A 13,370-nucleotide genomic window follows, 5' to 3' on the forward strand; every position below is an offset into this window, starting at 1 on the left:
CTCAAAACATCCTCTGTTTTCATGGTCATCCAGGCAATCTATCATGGTGGCTCATTGTTTTTCCATATTGGCTTAACATGCGACTGCTGTATGAGAAACATTTTTCAGTCGCTGTACTGTAATTCTCTCTCCGGTTCAGTTAGTTGCACTCAGTAATCCCTTTCAAAGTGTGATCAATCTGAGTGTGAAATGCCCTATATATTCTGCGTGGAATCAACTCCAGCTTGGAGTCAAGTACACTCATAATGGTTGCAGCTGTAATGTCGATATATTTAGACATCGCAGGGCCAGGTTTCTCAGGCGGTGCTGTTGCCACCTTCAGATTCCATTTCATCTTTGTTTCGGGGCCAGCGTGTCGTCATGCCTTTCACCTTCTGGTGGCATTCTATTGAGTGACAGTGGGGAAAATTGTTCTGCAGACGTGAAACGGGGTTGGTGTTCCATTTTATTCGAAAGAGAGGTTGTTTTTGTGGGATGCGAGCTGTATTTTTAGATAACGGCATCGGAGCTATCACAGAAGATTGCTGCTCGGTTGCCTGTGTCACGTGACCTCGAGATTAGAACATGTTTTATTGGGCAGTGTTGTGAAATTAATGTCCCTTTTGTCCCTGGGCTGTTTGAGTTGAGTAGCATGGTTAGATTAGAGTTATAGGTCAGGACTGTTTCTCACTGGAGAGGTGTGGTGAGATTGTAGTGTGTTTGTAGGATAATTTAGTGAAGTTAATGATCCCTTTACCCACTCAGCCCAGAGCTGTTCGAGTGGACAATGGTGGAGCAGCAGACAGATATCGAGAGACTGGACCACGCCTTCAGCATTGCCAAGCGGCACCTGGGGATCGAAAGACTGCTGGACCCTGAGGGTGAGTGCTGAGACTTGGGGCTGGAGGGGAGGCCCAGAGGGCGTTAAGCTATTTGTGTAGGGGGATTTTCTGTGCTGACATGACTCTATTTGTAGGTGGTATGGGAGTCAGCCAGCACTGGCTCTGTGTGTGAGCACTGCTGGGATGAGTCTGTGTGTGTGAGCAGTGCTGGGATGAGTCTGTGTGTGTGAGCAGCAATGAGTTGAGTCTGTGTGTGTGAGCAGTGCTGGGATGAGTCTGTGTGTGTGAGGAGTGATGGGATGAGTCTGTGTGTGTGAGCAGTGCTGGGATGAGTCTGTGTGTGTGAGCAGTGCTGGGATGAGTCTGTTTGTATGAGCAGTGCTGGGATGAGTCTGTGTGTAAGCAGTGCTGGGATGAGTCTGTGTGTGTGAGCAGTGCTGGGATGAGTCTGTGTGTGTGAGGAGTGATGGGATGAGTCTGTGTGTGTGAGCAGCAATGAGTTGAGTCTGTGTGTGAGCAGTGCTGGGATGAGTCTGTGTGTGTGAGGAGTGATGGGATGGGTCTGTGTGTGAGCAGCAATGGGATGAGTCTGTGTGTGTGAGGAGTGCTGGGATGAGTCTGTGTGTGTGAGCAGTGCTGGGATGAGTCTGTGTGTGTGAGCAGTGCTGGGATGAGTCTGTTTGTATGAGCAGCAATGGGATGAGTCTGTGTGTGTGAGCAGTGCTGGGATGAGTCTGTGTGTGTGAGGAGTGCTGGGATGAGTCTGTGTGTGTGAGCAGTGCTGGGATGAGTCTGTGTCTGTGAGGAGTGATGGGATGGGTCTGTGTGTGAGCAGCAATGGGATGGGTCTGTATGTGAGCAGCACTGGAATGAGGCCACTTGCAGGGAAGTGGTAGAGAAAGTGCAATACACCTGCCTTGTCTGAAAGCTGTTGAAGTATGAAAATACTTTTTTGTTCAGTGTTAGAGGTTCTTGTGATTACAGAGGGCTATGACATAATTAGTATTGTAGAGACATAGAGAAACAGAGGGGATGAGGAGAAGTACTGTATCATAGAATGTAAACTTTTCATAAAGGGCACAGCTAACAAAAGAGAAGGTAGGCTAGGCCTGCACATAAAAGTAAAGCCTAAATTAGTACAACATTACAGGAACAGATCCTCTAAATCCTTGCAAGGATATTTGGCTTCAATTACTGAGGGAAAATGAGAAGGGCTTAAATGTAGGAATATGCTACAGCCACAGCCATCAGATCAGTAATGTTAACACTGTGCTCTTTGACATCAAAAAAAAAGTGTGAGGAAGAAGAGACATTTGTAAGAAGTTATCATTCCTCCATTAAATGTGAAAACTTGTCAGGCCATGGAATCTTTGAGCGTGAGCTCTTGGATGGAATAAATGATTATTTTAATGCAGTTTGTTACCTCCCCTGCTAGAGGTAACTCATCTAGCCTATGATTTTTTTATAATAATCCTGACATAATTTTAGGTGCTGATGTAGTTGCACCGCTGAGGTCAGGTTGGTACAGCACAGTCACATTTGATGTACTGTGTACTGCCAAGTCAAAACTACTTCCTCCAGCTCCAGGGTTTTTTAATTTTAGACGAGACAATTTGAATAAAATGAAAGAGAATCTGAGGAATAGAGACCGGGTACAACCTCTAGACTGTGGGGCCGGGAATGAGTGGAGGAAATTCAAAGAAATTATTCTTGTCATGGAGTGTAAATTTATTCCAATATTAAGGAAAAATAAGTTGAGTAAGTGGTCTCCACAGTAGATTAATAAATCTTTATGGAAGAGTTTATGACAGAAGATACTTTGCAAAAATATAAAAAAGACAGTTTAGTTCATAGAGTAATAACTTAGCATATTGTGAAACACAAGTTAGACTTAAAAAAACAAATAAGGGTGGCCAAAAGTCTCTTTGAAAAACAAATCAGCTAACATATAAAAAGTAACCTTAAGCTCTTTTTTCAATATTGCAGGGGGTGAGATTATTTCAAAGTAAATTTCATACTGACACTAGGAAGTATTTCTCACACAGAGAGTTATTAATGCATGGAAGAGCTTTCTAGGATTCTTAGGGGAAGCAGAGGCCAATTGAGTGTTCAAGACCAAGCTTGACACAGTACTATATACAGTAGATTATAGGAAAAATGACAGGCTTACATGGGCTTGATGGTTTATTCTCATCATTCACATGTTTGATCTTTGCTGGGACAAGGCTACATGTGTGATCTATACTGGGGTAGGTCTGATCTGTGCTGGAATGAGTCTGTGTGTGATCTGTGCTGCAGTGAGTCTGTGTGTATGATCTGTGCTCCAGTGAGTGTGTGTGTGAGATCTGTGCTGGAATGAGTCTATGTGAATGATCTGTACTTGAATAACCCTGTGTGCATGATCTGTGCTGGAATGAGTCTGTGTGTATGATCTGTACTGGAATGAGTCTGTGTGTGTGATCTGTGCTGGATTGAGTCTTGCTGGGATGAGTCTGTGAGAATGATCTGTCCTGGGATGAGTATCTATGGTTACAAAGTTCAGAGGGCTCCCGCTGATCACAGCCATTTCTGATCCATCACCATGGGAGTGCTGCGTTGCTTATCTCAGAGTGCCGCTCTGTGTGAGCATCAGGTTTCTAAATAATGCATCAGTTGTGAGAATGGCGACAATTCCATTTGTGTAGGTAGAGATTTAGTGGCTATCTCATGTTCCATCGCTTGCTGAGGTGTAATTATTCCATCGGCCATGGCCCTCTGCGGGACTGTCACTCCTTGCATATGGCCTTCAGGCTGCAGACTGACTGTGCCTCTGTGGCAGGGCTGTGGTGGAAAGGCAGACTGTCAAACGAGTGCACGGCATTTTAGCTGTTTGAGTGGCTGAAAATGTTGCCATTACCCAAGATTTTCATATTCAGATAGCCAAAAAAATGATACTTGAAACCACCTCAAGCTGTAATTGTTAAATCTGTCTAAATGCAGTATAATTTAAAAATCCCCATTCTTAAATTGGGAAGGCATATTATGCACTTACTGGACCAGACCCCGTGTGATGGGGGCGCTTAGGGGTGCATTGCACCCTCCGACAGACCTCAGTGCATCCCCAGTTGTCTCCTTATATCCCAATATCTACATAGTATTTATAACTTTTTGTGCACCCCTGTGGATTGCAGTTGCACCCCTTTGTATTTTCTCCTAGCGCTGAGCCTGTACTGGACTGATATTTAGACAGTTGTTGGATACACTGTACATATAGTGCAGCCCTGGAAACAGAACTAATATGTGAATTGTAGTTTTAGTCTCAGGGCTAATTTATTATTTCACTGCAGGGTCAATATAAATAGCACGGTTCAGCCCTCTGGGTTAATCAGAAGTTTTAATCCCTGGACTGGTATATACTGTATATATTGTATACAATGTGGTTTTAGTCCCTGGGCTAATGTGTATAGTGTGGTTTTACTGACAGGACTAATATAAATTGCTTGTTTAATCTCTGGAAAACTATGTATAGTGTTGTATTAGTTTCCATAGTAGTATATTTAGTGTTATATTAGTCCCTGACTAAAATTTATAGCTTTTTTGTCATTGGCCTGATATGTATACTGTAGTTTTAGTCCATGGGCTGATATATTGAGTATGGTGACGGTCTCTGCTCCTCCCACAGTGCTTTGCAGCATGTCATTCACCTGGCCCTTCCTGTCATTAATAACGGTGACATTACTGCGCCAACAGGCCATCCATCAGGGCCCCTCGTCATGCGACCCGGTCTGATCGCCAAGTGAAATATCTCTGTTCCCACCGTCACGGGTGAAGGGCCAAATCCTCGTTTCCTTCAGTGTCAGGGCACAATTCTCCGCCTCGGCCTCAGTCACGGCGAATTTACTGCCACATTTTCCCCGCCCCTGTCAAGAAGAATAAATCAGCGTTTTAAAGGGCTCATGTGAGCATTCAATATGTATTAATTATTTTGCTATTTCGATGGAAAGAACATGAATTACAGGTGGAGGAGAGCATGAATCTGTCCACCTGTCTGTGTGACTCTAAATGATTCATGCTTTGTGGAGGAAGGGCAAGTGTGTGCTTCCATCAGTAAGATACAGCACAGTCTCAGAGGCATGACATAGTCTTTGAGACATGCTGTTGCACAGTCTGTATGACACAGGTAAGTGTCAGATATAGCAAGGTCTGAGAGATGCTGTCAGTAATATATAGCCCATTAGATAGAACACATTATACAAGGTACAGTGCATTCATTAAAATACAGCACAAAACCAACCTGAAATGTCACTGGTGCCCAATGCAGAAAAAAACAAGTAGAATACATACACTTTCAAAACTTGCCTTGCCTAATGTGTTAAGCACAATAACTATAAATGCTAACCTGAGACACTGGATTTGAATAAATCATTTTTCTTTTGTAGCATCAGAATAAGTGTATGAGTTGTACTTTCATTAGCCAGCGCTGGAAAGCCAGGATAATAATATAATCCCTTTTTCTGATTTTGGTGAGTATCTGAGAACTACTCAGCACATACTGTAGCTGTTGAATAGATCTGCCAGGAAGACCAGCAACAAATGAACTGCAGTTGTCAAGCCTACAGGAGATAAAAGGATGGACAAGTTTCTCTGCATGAGGCAGCCTTAAGGAAGTTTCTCCTCTGGCTGTATATTTAAGTTTAAAAATCACATTTGACAGATACTCTGTATATGAGCAGCAGAGAAGGCCAGGTCCAATTTGACACTTTCTGTAGGGTTGTGACCATGGTGGAAATGCATTCTATAGAGGATGTGACAGGATATGGGGTTTCTGTAGCAGTAATTGAAAGTGTAACAAACACTGTTGATTGAGAGAGTGTGTATATGTGTGTGTGTATATATGTGTGTGTGTGTGTGTGTGTGTGTGTGTGTGTGTGTGTGTGTAAGAAAGAGAATGAAGGAGAGATAGACAGCAGTGTTGATTGAGGGAGTGAGTGTGTGTGTATGTGTGTGTGTGTGTAAGAAAGAGAGATATACAGCAGTGTTGATTGAGGGAGTGAGTCTGTGTGTGTGTGTGTGTGTGTGTGTAAGAAAGAGAGATATACAGCAGTGTTGATTGAGGGAGTGAGTGTGTGTATGTGTGTGTGTGTGTGTGTAAGAAAGAGAATGAAAGAGAGATATACAGCAGTGTTGATTGAGGGAGTGAGTGTGTGTGAGGGAGAACGAGAGAGCAAGAACCAGCAGTGTTGATTGCATCTCATCATGACTAATGATGAATAAAATGCTTCCTGTCTTTCAGGGTTATTATGAATCTGGATGAGACTGAATGGGGCAATAAGCAGAGTCAAAAATAGAACAGTGCAGAGCATAACCACCTTCTTTTCTCACTCCCTTTCTCAATCTCTTTCTCCATTCCTCTCTTCCTATCCCTCTCAGATGTGGCCACGGCACACCCCGATAAGAAGTCCATCATCATGTACGTCACCTCTTTGTTCCAAGTGCTGCCTCAAGGGGTCAGTATAGAGGCCATCAAGGAGGTGGAGACACTGCCTGTGACCAGTGCCACACAGGAGGTGGAGGCACTTCCGCTAACTGGAGTTACACGCGAGGAGCACTTCCAAATACAGACCCAACAACGCTTCTCCCAGCAGGTCAGTCCCTGAACACCCTGCTTCAGCTTACACTCCTCCCAACCCCCCGCCTTCCCCCACTCACAACCCCCCAGGTACAATAAACTCACAAACATAATAGCATATATGAGGAATTCTGCTCTTTCCCTGGACTGGGTTATAAGCTAGAATTCTGTCCAGTCTGAGAGATCTGCCTTTCTCTTTCTCTTGTTCTCTCTCTCTTAATTGTCATCTCAATACGGCCTCACTGCTGTCTTCCTCCAGACTCCCTCTAATGAGGATGATGTTTCATTCTCTTGACTGTAGACTGTTGGCTGATTGGATTATACAGTGTTGGTAGACAATAAACAGCATGATGTGACAGTTTGGGTGGTCAGTAGGCTTGAATTGTTGCATTGTTACATTGTGGGAAGTCTTGGGAAGCTGATTAATGTTACAGTGCTGGTCAGTGTAGACAGCAGACTGAATTATGTTATAGTTCATAATGATGAACATCTTTGCCATGAAAAAAATAAATAAGTAAAACCTCACTCGCAATCTCACAAATGTCTGTGAGGTACTGGCTAAAATGTTTAGTTCTCAGAAACTGAATGGGTTGAAGTTAAATGACAAGGTATTCGGAGATCAGCTTAAGAGTCCTCAATTTGTCTGAATCACTAGCCTGGAAAATATTTTTGGCATGAAAGAGGGGTCAGCAGACTCCAAAGGTTTGAGAAGCTCTCTGCTAATGTGTGGTTAATATGTTTTCTGGTTCTACTGTCCCTCTCCCTCTTTCTCTCTCCCCTTTTCCTTGCCTGCCTGTCCTTTGTCTTCTGCTAATCTCTCAGATCACAGTGAGCGTGGCTCAGGGGCGGGTGCGCAGCCCCTCCCCCTCTCTTAAACCCCGCTACAAAAGCTACACCTACACGCAAGCAGCTTACGTCAAGTCACCTGAGCAAAAGAGAAGGCGCTTCACTCAGGTCTGTCTCCTCACTTCCTGCTTCTGATCACATGACCTTGTCTGTCACTTCCTGTATCAGACCTCTGTCACCAGTGCACTGCTGAAGCAAGCCAGTGTTCATGTCCATTAACATGCCCCTCAGCCCGCTGAGCTCTGGTTCTCCATGCTGCTGAGAGAAAGGATAGAGGGAGAGTAGTGAGTGGCATATGATAGACCTGTCTAGCCAGTTTTGCACACCTGCTGCAAAGAACTCAGGGATCATCTGAGTAGAGCTCATAATTTTTTGCTGATGTTATGCTTACGTTCTTTTAATAAATATTTATTTATTGATTATTTATTAATGGTTTCCATTAATCATGTAAATTTCATATTAAAAAAGCTTTAAGTTAATGAGGTATATGCAGACACAATTGTTTAGTGATGGGTAACACCACATATCGGGAGGTTTCTGGTCGTTTCGGCATCTGCCGTGGAGGATGGGAACACCAACAAAACCCCCCTATTTATGATGGGTAGATGGTGCATAAAAGGACATTTTTATTGTATTTCTGTTGAAATCTGGCCATGATTGGTCTTAAGCCAGTGGAGAGTAGAGCATGATTGTTTTTTCTGGTGCAAATAAGAATGACTGCCGTTATTGATTGTAGATTTTCAGGATAATGGGTCAGAAATAACACTACATGAAAACGATTACAAATCAAGTAAACAATGATCGTATTACCCCACACTCACAAAATAATAGCAGGCATTGCCACGGTAACAGGGTATGGCAGACAGAGAAATTCATGTCTGTAAATGTTATATTTAATCCTAATGGTAATGTGATGTACCCTGCAAATAACGTCAAGCTAAGTGTCCTGTTGGGGGTCACAGGCAATGTCACCACTGAGCCGATAAAGATTCCTTGATCTCAAAATGAAGGTGTTGATGGAAAGGGATGAAAAGGAAAGACTTGCTCTTGGGTTTATCAGCTTGTGTGGCTGGAATGAGACTCTTATTTGTGACATTGATTTTATGTGACATTAGGAAGTCTGGGAAGGTTACATTTAGAGCTACTGCAGGGACAATGTAATGCCACACTCTCTCTCTCTATCGCTCACTCTCTCTCTCTTACACACACACACACACACACACACCACACACACACACACTCACACACACTCACTAATTAACTTCATCTGGCTTCTGATCTGATCCCGTGTATGTGTGCATGTGTTCACTTGTATGTACGCACAATGTTATTGTGCGGATTATGTGCAGTACATGTGTTGGCTCTTTGATATCAATGCGTTGAACGCAGTACAGTTTTCTGCTGGTGGTCAGTGTGGTGGTTCTCTTTCCTTTCCACCCGTAGTCCCCAGATAACCAAGCAGAGGAGGATTCTGCGGGTAGCCCACTCCCCCGAGGGGACCCCCAGCTGGAGGGCTACCAGAGTGCCCTGGAGGAGGTGCTGACCTGGTTGCTCTCTGCGGAGGATGGCCTGCAGGCCCAGCCTCCAATATCCACCCAAGTCGACGAGGTCAAGGAGCAGTTCCACACCCACGAGGTGAGTAAACCGGTTGCAGCCAGCAAGCAGTAGGGGGAAAAGTATACGTGGCTAGAAGTATAGGTCAGGTAGAAGGGGGAGGATAGCAAGGAGTGAGTGGCCAATGACAAGACGAAGGGGAAGTGGAAGGAGGGCAGAGACAAGGGCAAGGGGAGAGGAATCTTTCTTTGCTCCTTTATCAATTGGTAAATCAATTACGTTATTCTATATTTACTCTTTATTGCAATGGATTGCTACAGGTTAACAGGATGCAGCGGGCTATACATAATTAAATTGCATTAGTATGGTATGGATGTAACCGTACAATTTCTATTCGTTTAATTTAATTAAAAGAACACCCTCATGTTTATAAAACAGCACAATCCACTGAGCACTGGCCCGTTTCCTCCGCATTAAAACCTCATTTGAGTCAGGCAACCCCCAGGGAACAGGTGGGATGTTGTGAGCAGAACTTTCATGTGAAGGAAAAAGGGTTGCAGATAATAACAACCTGAAACTACCTGAGAGGGGAGTTGTGGGTAATAATGTGGGTAGAGTGGGACAGAGTGGACTGTGGTTCCTAACCACCAGTGATAGTGAGGAGAACACACAGGAACAAGAATGACAAATAATGACAAACAATAAAACAAATGACTCTTTATGTATGTAACCTTGGTTTTATGAACTTGGTGACTATTGTCAACACACTGTGAAACTGGGCCTTGACCCTGACACCCAATTGGACGGGAGCATTCAGACTACCGCAGGAAAGGAGTGAGGTCACATAAAGTATACGGTATGTTATGCTGCACCCCCACTTGGCAGGCCACGGTGTTTTACTGACCCATGCCCAACATGCATCTACCAAGGGATTGCGTCGTGTGGTGTGCCAACTGTTGTTCACAGAACACATATCAGTCAACACTCCAGGGGAGTGGGGCAAATGTCTGGCTGTCTGGCAAGTTAGCCATGAGGGAAGCAGCAGGTGTGTAAACTCCAACATGGAGTTTCCTGTTACAAAGTACTGAAATAACTGCAGGCAGAAGGAACATACTTTCACATGCAGGATTAACAGCAGGAGCATCTGCAGCTCTTGTTTGTAAGGGAGATTCTAACAGGTGTACCTGTGCTGAAGTGCTAAACACCAGAATAGCAGGGGACCACTATAACCCCAAATCAGACTTCTTTGGAGAAGGAAAACATGCCCTTACCTTGCAGAGGTCTCTCATCAGAAGAGTGAATTTAGCTGAGGGCTGCAAGGAAGCTATACAGGGAGTAATATTCAAGATCAAGGCAGTCCCAGCTGTCTCTGAAGCAGGGGAGGCTACTGTTATAGCTGTCACCGCATTCAGGTGATAGAACGTAAGTTAAAAAGTAAGAGTGGAGGTGCAATACAACCCACACAAATGTCTTCCAACGGGGCACTCCCGGGCGGTGGCCACCCCTCACAGAGTGGAGAAACCGCTCCTGAGGGAGGAGGCCTACCACTGATGTAAGCTAATGAAATGGTGTTCACAGTCCAAATGGCTAAAAGCATCAATTACAGATGATGACTACAAGTCCTATCCATATGACACACAAAGAAGTGATCTGCAACTCCAGTGAGGAGGCAGACAGAGGGCCTCCAGTTCTAAGAGGCTCAGTACAAATAAATGAGATTATATTACATTACATTACATTATATTAATTTAGCAGATGCTCTTATCCAGAGTGACTTCCGGCACAAAAGTGTATCCATTCAAGTTGAATGAGCAACAGTGTCAGACCAGGCTAACAGCACTCCCAGACCAGTGATTGTGAGCATAACACAATTCAAGCTCTACCCCGAGTTAACTTGTGCAAGCTGACTAGACAAGGGAAGCCAAGAATACTACCATGCATCAATCACAGAGATAGAACCTCCTCTAAGGAGGAATGCAAGGTTTGGGAGGAAAGAGCTGTTTCCTGGCTCCATCTCCAAACAACATTAATTATGTGAGGAGAGCTGTCAGCTGCTTTTCATATTCCACATAGAGAATCACTGTGAGCATGTACCCACTGCAGAAGCCAATGGGTTGATTTCACCCTACCCTGGAACTTAGGTGTTACTCTGGATCAACACATTCTGCTGCTCCAGTACCAGGAGAAAACACTTTAGAGTAAGGAGGACCGTTTTTCATTTCCAGAAGATTTATGTGCAAACCCCCCTATGGGAGGGGCCTCAATGACCTTGGCGCGACCTGCCTTTTCAGCCGTATCAGGGAGGCCTCTGTAGTTATAATCCCGTAAAAAGCACCGGTCCCAGAAGACCCCGCTCCCAAGAGCCAGGTCTCAAAAGCTTTCAATCCATCGTCCTGTGGCAGTGGTGAGTCATAGCGGTTTTTGTTTGTCCTTAAGAGGGCATACTCTCTGGGCTGTGAATCATTGCTGTATGGGGCGAGTGTGTGGCGGGCCTGGCGATATCGCTCGGCCACAGCAGCTGGGCCATGAGGCCCAGCAGCCTCTGGCATAGCGCCACCGATACCTGAGCTTGAAAGGTGGAGTGGGAGAGGTTCTCTGGGCGAAAGCGTTTTTTCCTTTTCCTGCGTCAAGTGGGACGCACATGGCTCTCAAGTTTTTAGGAGATGGCTTAAGATGGTAATCTGTCCTGAAGGGGGACAGACGGCTCTTCTGGGCGTTTGGGTTTAGGCTGAGGTCTGGCAGGTGCAGCAGTGCTACTGCTGTGTCATCCCCGACATGCCTTGCTAATGGAGAGCGAAGCAGCCAATTGCAAAGTAATTCACCACTCAACTGCTGAGTGGCTCCAGGGCAGCGTCTATGTGCTTGGTAAAGGTATGAAGAGCTAAAGCTAACCTTTTTTCGGGGGTGGGGGGAGGGAGAGCGCGATTGCACATTTATATGCTTTGCCTAGAAAGGCGAAAATGACGGAACTTCCAGAGTTTGATGCTTGTGGGAATGTGGACATGTTGAGAAAATATTCGGTAATGAACTGTTTTCTCCGATTGATGGAAAGAGATGTTTGAGCTTGAATATACAAAATACCAGATTCCAAATCCCTGTTCCGAATTCAGGGTGGGTCAGAAGTTTTCCTCCTGCCACAGTTGGGAGCACGGGTGTTAACATCCCTTTTTCATGTGATATTTCTGCAGAGAGACATAGCGCTAGTCTCAACACCTGGACTTTATCTCGCAGAAGCAGGGAGCCTTGGACCTACATAGTGCTGAGCACACACAGGAAATGGGTACACTGGAGCTGAAGAGCAGAGAAGTGTGACATCAGGCTGCAGGCCATCAGGGATGGGCCCTTCTTCAGTGGCTAAGCTGAGAGGACACAGAAGTGTGGGTGCCTGAAGTTTGGCATTCAGCTCTTGGACTCCCTGATAGAAGTAGGGCATGGTGCTGAGGGGTGCTGGCCGAATCCAGGTGTATTTGGCTCCACGAGCCTGTGGTACACTGTGGGATTTCGGTTCTCCCTTGAATGCAAGATGGACACAGGGCCACCTCCACTGGTGGCCAGAACATTACCAGTGCTAACTGGGGCTTTCGAAGGCAGTCACACAGCCTGACTAACACAGAGTGAATCCATTGCCAAATGTGAGCTAACACCAGTAAGGCCTGGGCCTGGATAGTCCACTAAATGGATCATGTCTGTCATTGCGTCAGTGGGGGCAGAGGTCGTGCACTAGAGTGTCTTCACAGACTAAAAGGAGAGGATTGGGGCAGGACAACATGGACACCAGGGCCATGGCTTAGAAGGCCTTGCACACCTGGCTAACTGTGGTGTAGTGAGGGTGGAGCCTACTAGTGGTGTCTCACCAAACCCATGGGCTAGGTGCACTAACCGGGGTCAAGCAAGGGGTGTAGCATCTGGTTGTGTCCAGGATAAGGTCTCCTTCCAAAGTGCATTAGTGTTGGCAGAGCTTCTGGCTAGGGCCTTGGGGAGCTGTGGTTAAAACAGAGACCAGAGGCGGAGGAATGAGGGGATTGAAGGTTCTTGTGTGCCACTGTATGAGAGATAATTCCCCTTTTTGAGGCAACTAGTGCTGTCTCAGTAGAGTCCTGATTACCAGCCTCTGACATGGAATCTTCTCCATGGCAGTATGAAAGGAAGGGTTCGCCCAGTCAGTCCAGGAACAGGACGAGGTCAAACCAGATAGCATGTTTTGATGCTGTTGGGCAAAGTGAATGCTTGCTTATGGGTACTGAAACCATTTGAAAAGGGAACAGTTTTCATCAGTTGCTGCTACACAGCAGCCAATGCCTATTGCATTGTTTTTAATTGAGAACAGAGACTTGATAGAAGCACCAGAATGTTATGCACTCTCACTATACACCCAGGACTCACAGCTGTAACCCAGGAGAGATGGGGAAAATGCTGCATACTCAAAGTTCATACTAAAAAACATGTTTTAGGAAGCTTGAAAGTGAAGGGCCAAGGGTAACATTCATCACCTCGGGACAAGAAGTTCTTTTAATGAAAATACATAAATGAGAAACATGGTA

General features: G+C 45.2%; 1 protein-coding gene across 7 annotated transcripts in view; it reads left to right on the forward strand.

The window, feature by feature from the left end:
- Positions 1-13,370, forward strand: part of dmd (dystrophin) — a 162,037-nt gene that overhangs the window by 54,959 nt on the left and 93,708 nt on the right. For 6 of the 7 annotated variants that reach the window (XM_036540281.1, XM_036540280.1, XM_036540282.1 and 3 more), the window contains exons 7-10: positions 745-860; positions 6,231-6,445; positions 7,252-7,383; positions 8,719-8,910. In XM_036540281.1, coding sequence (XP_036396174.1) covers positions 745-860; positions 6,231-6,445; positions 7,252-7,383; positions 8,719-8,910 — 655 coding nt within the window. The remainder of the gene's footprint in view (positions 1-744; positions 861-6,230; positions 6,446-7,251; positions 7,384-8,718; positions 8,911-13,370) is intronic. The other variant, XM_036540286.1, reaches the window with a different exon arrangement.

The sequence above is a fragment of the Megalops cyprinoides genome, chromosome 11 (assembly GCF_013368585.1).
Source record: "Megalops cyprinoides isolate fMegCyp1 chromosome 11, fMegCyp1.pri, whole genome shotgun sequence".
NCBI lineage: Eukaryota > Metazoa > Chordata > Actinopteri > Elopiformes > Megalopidae > Megalops > Megalops cyprinoides.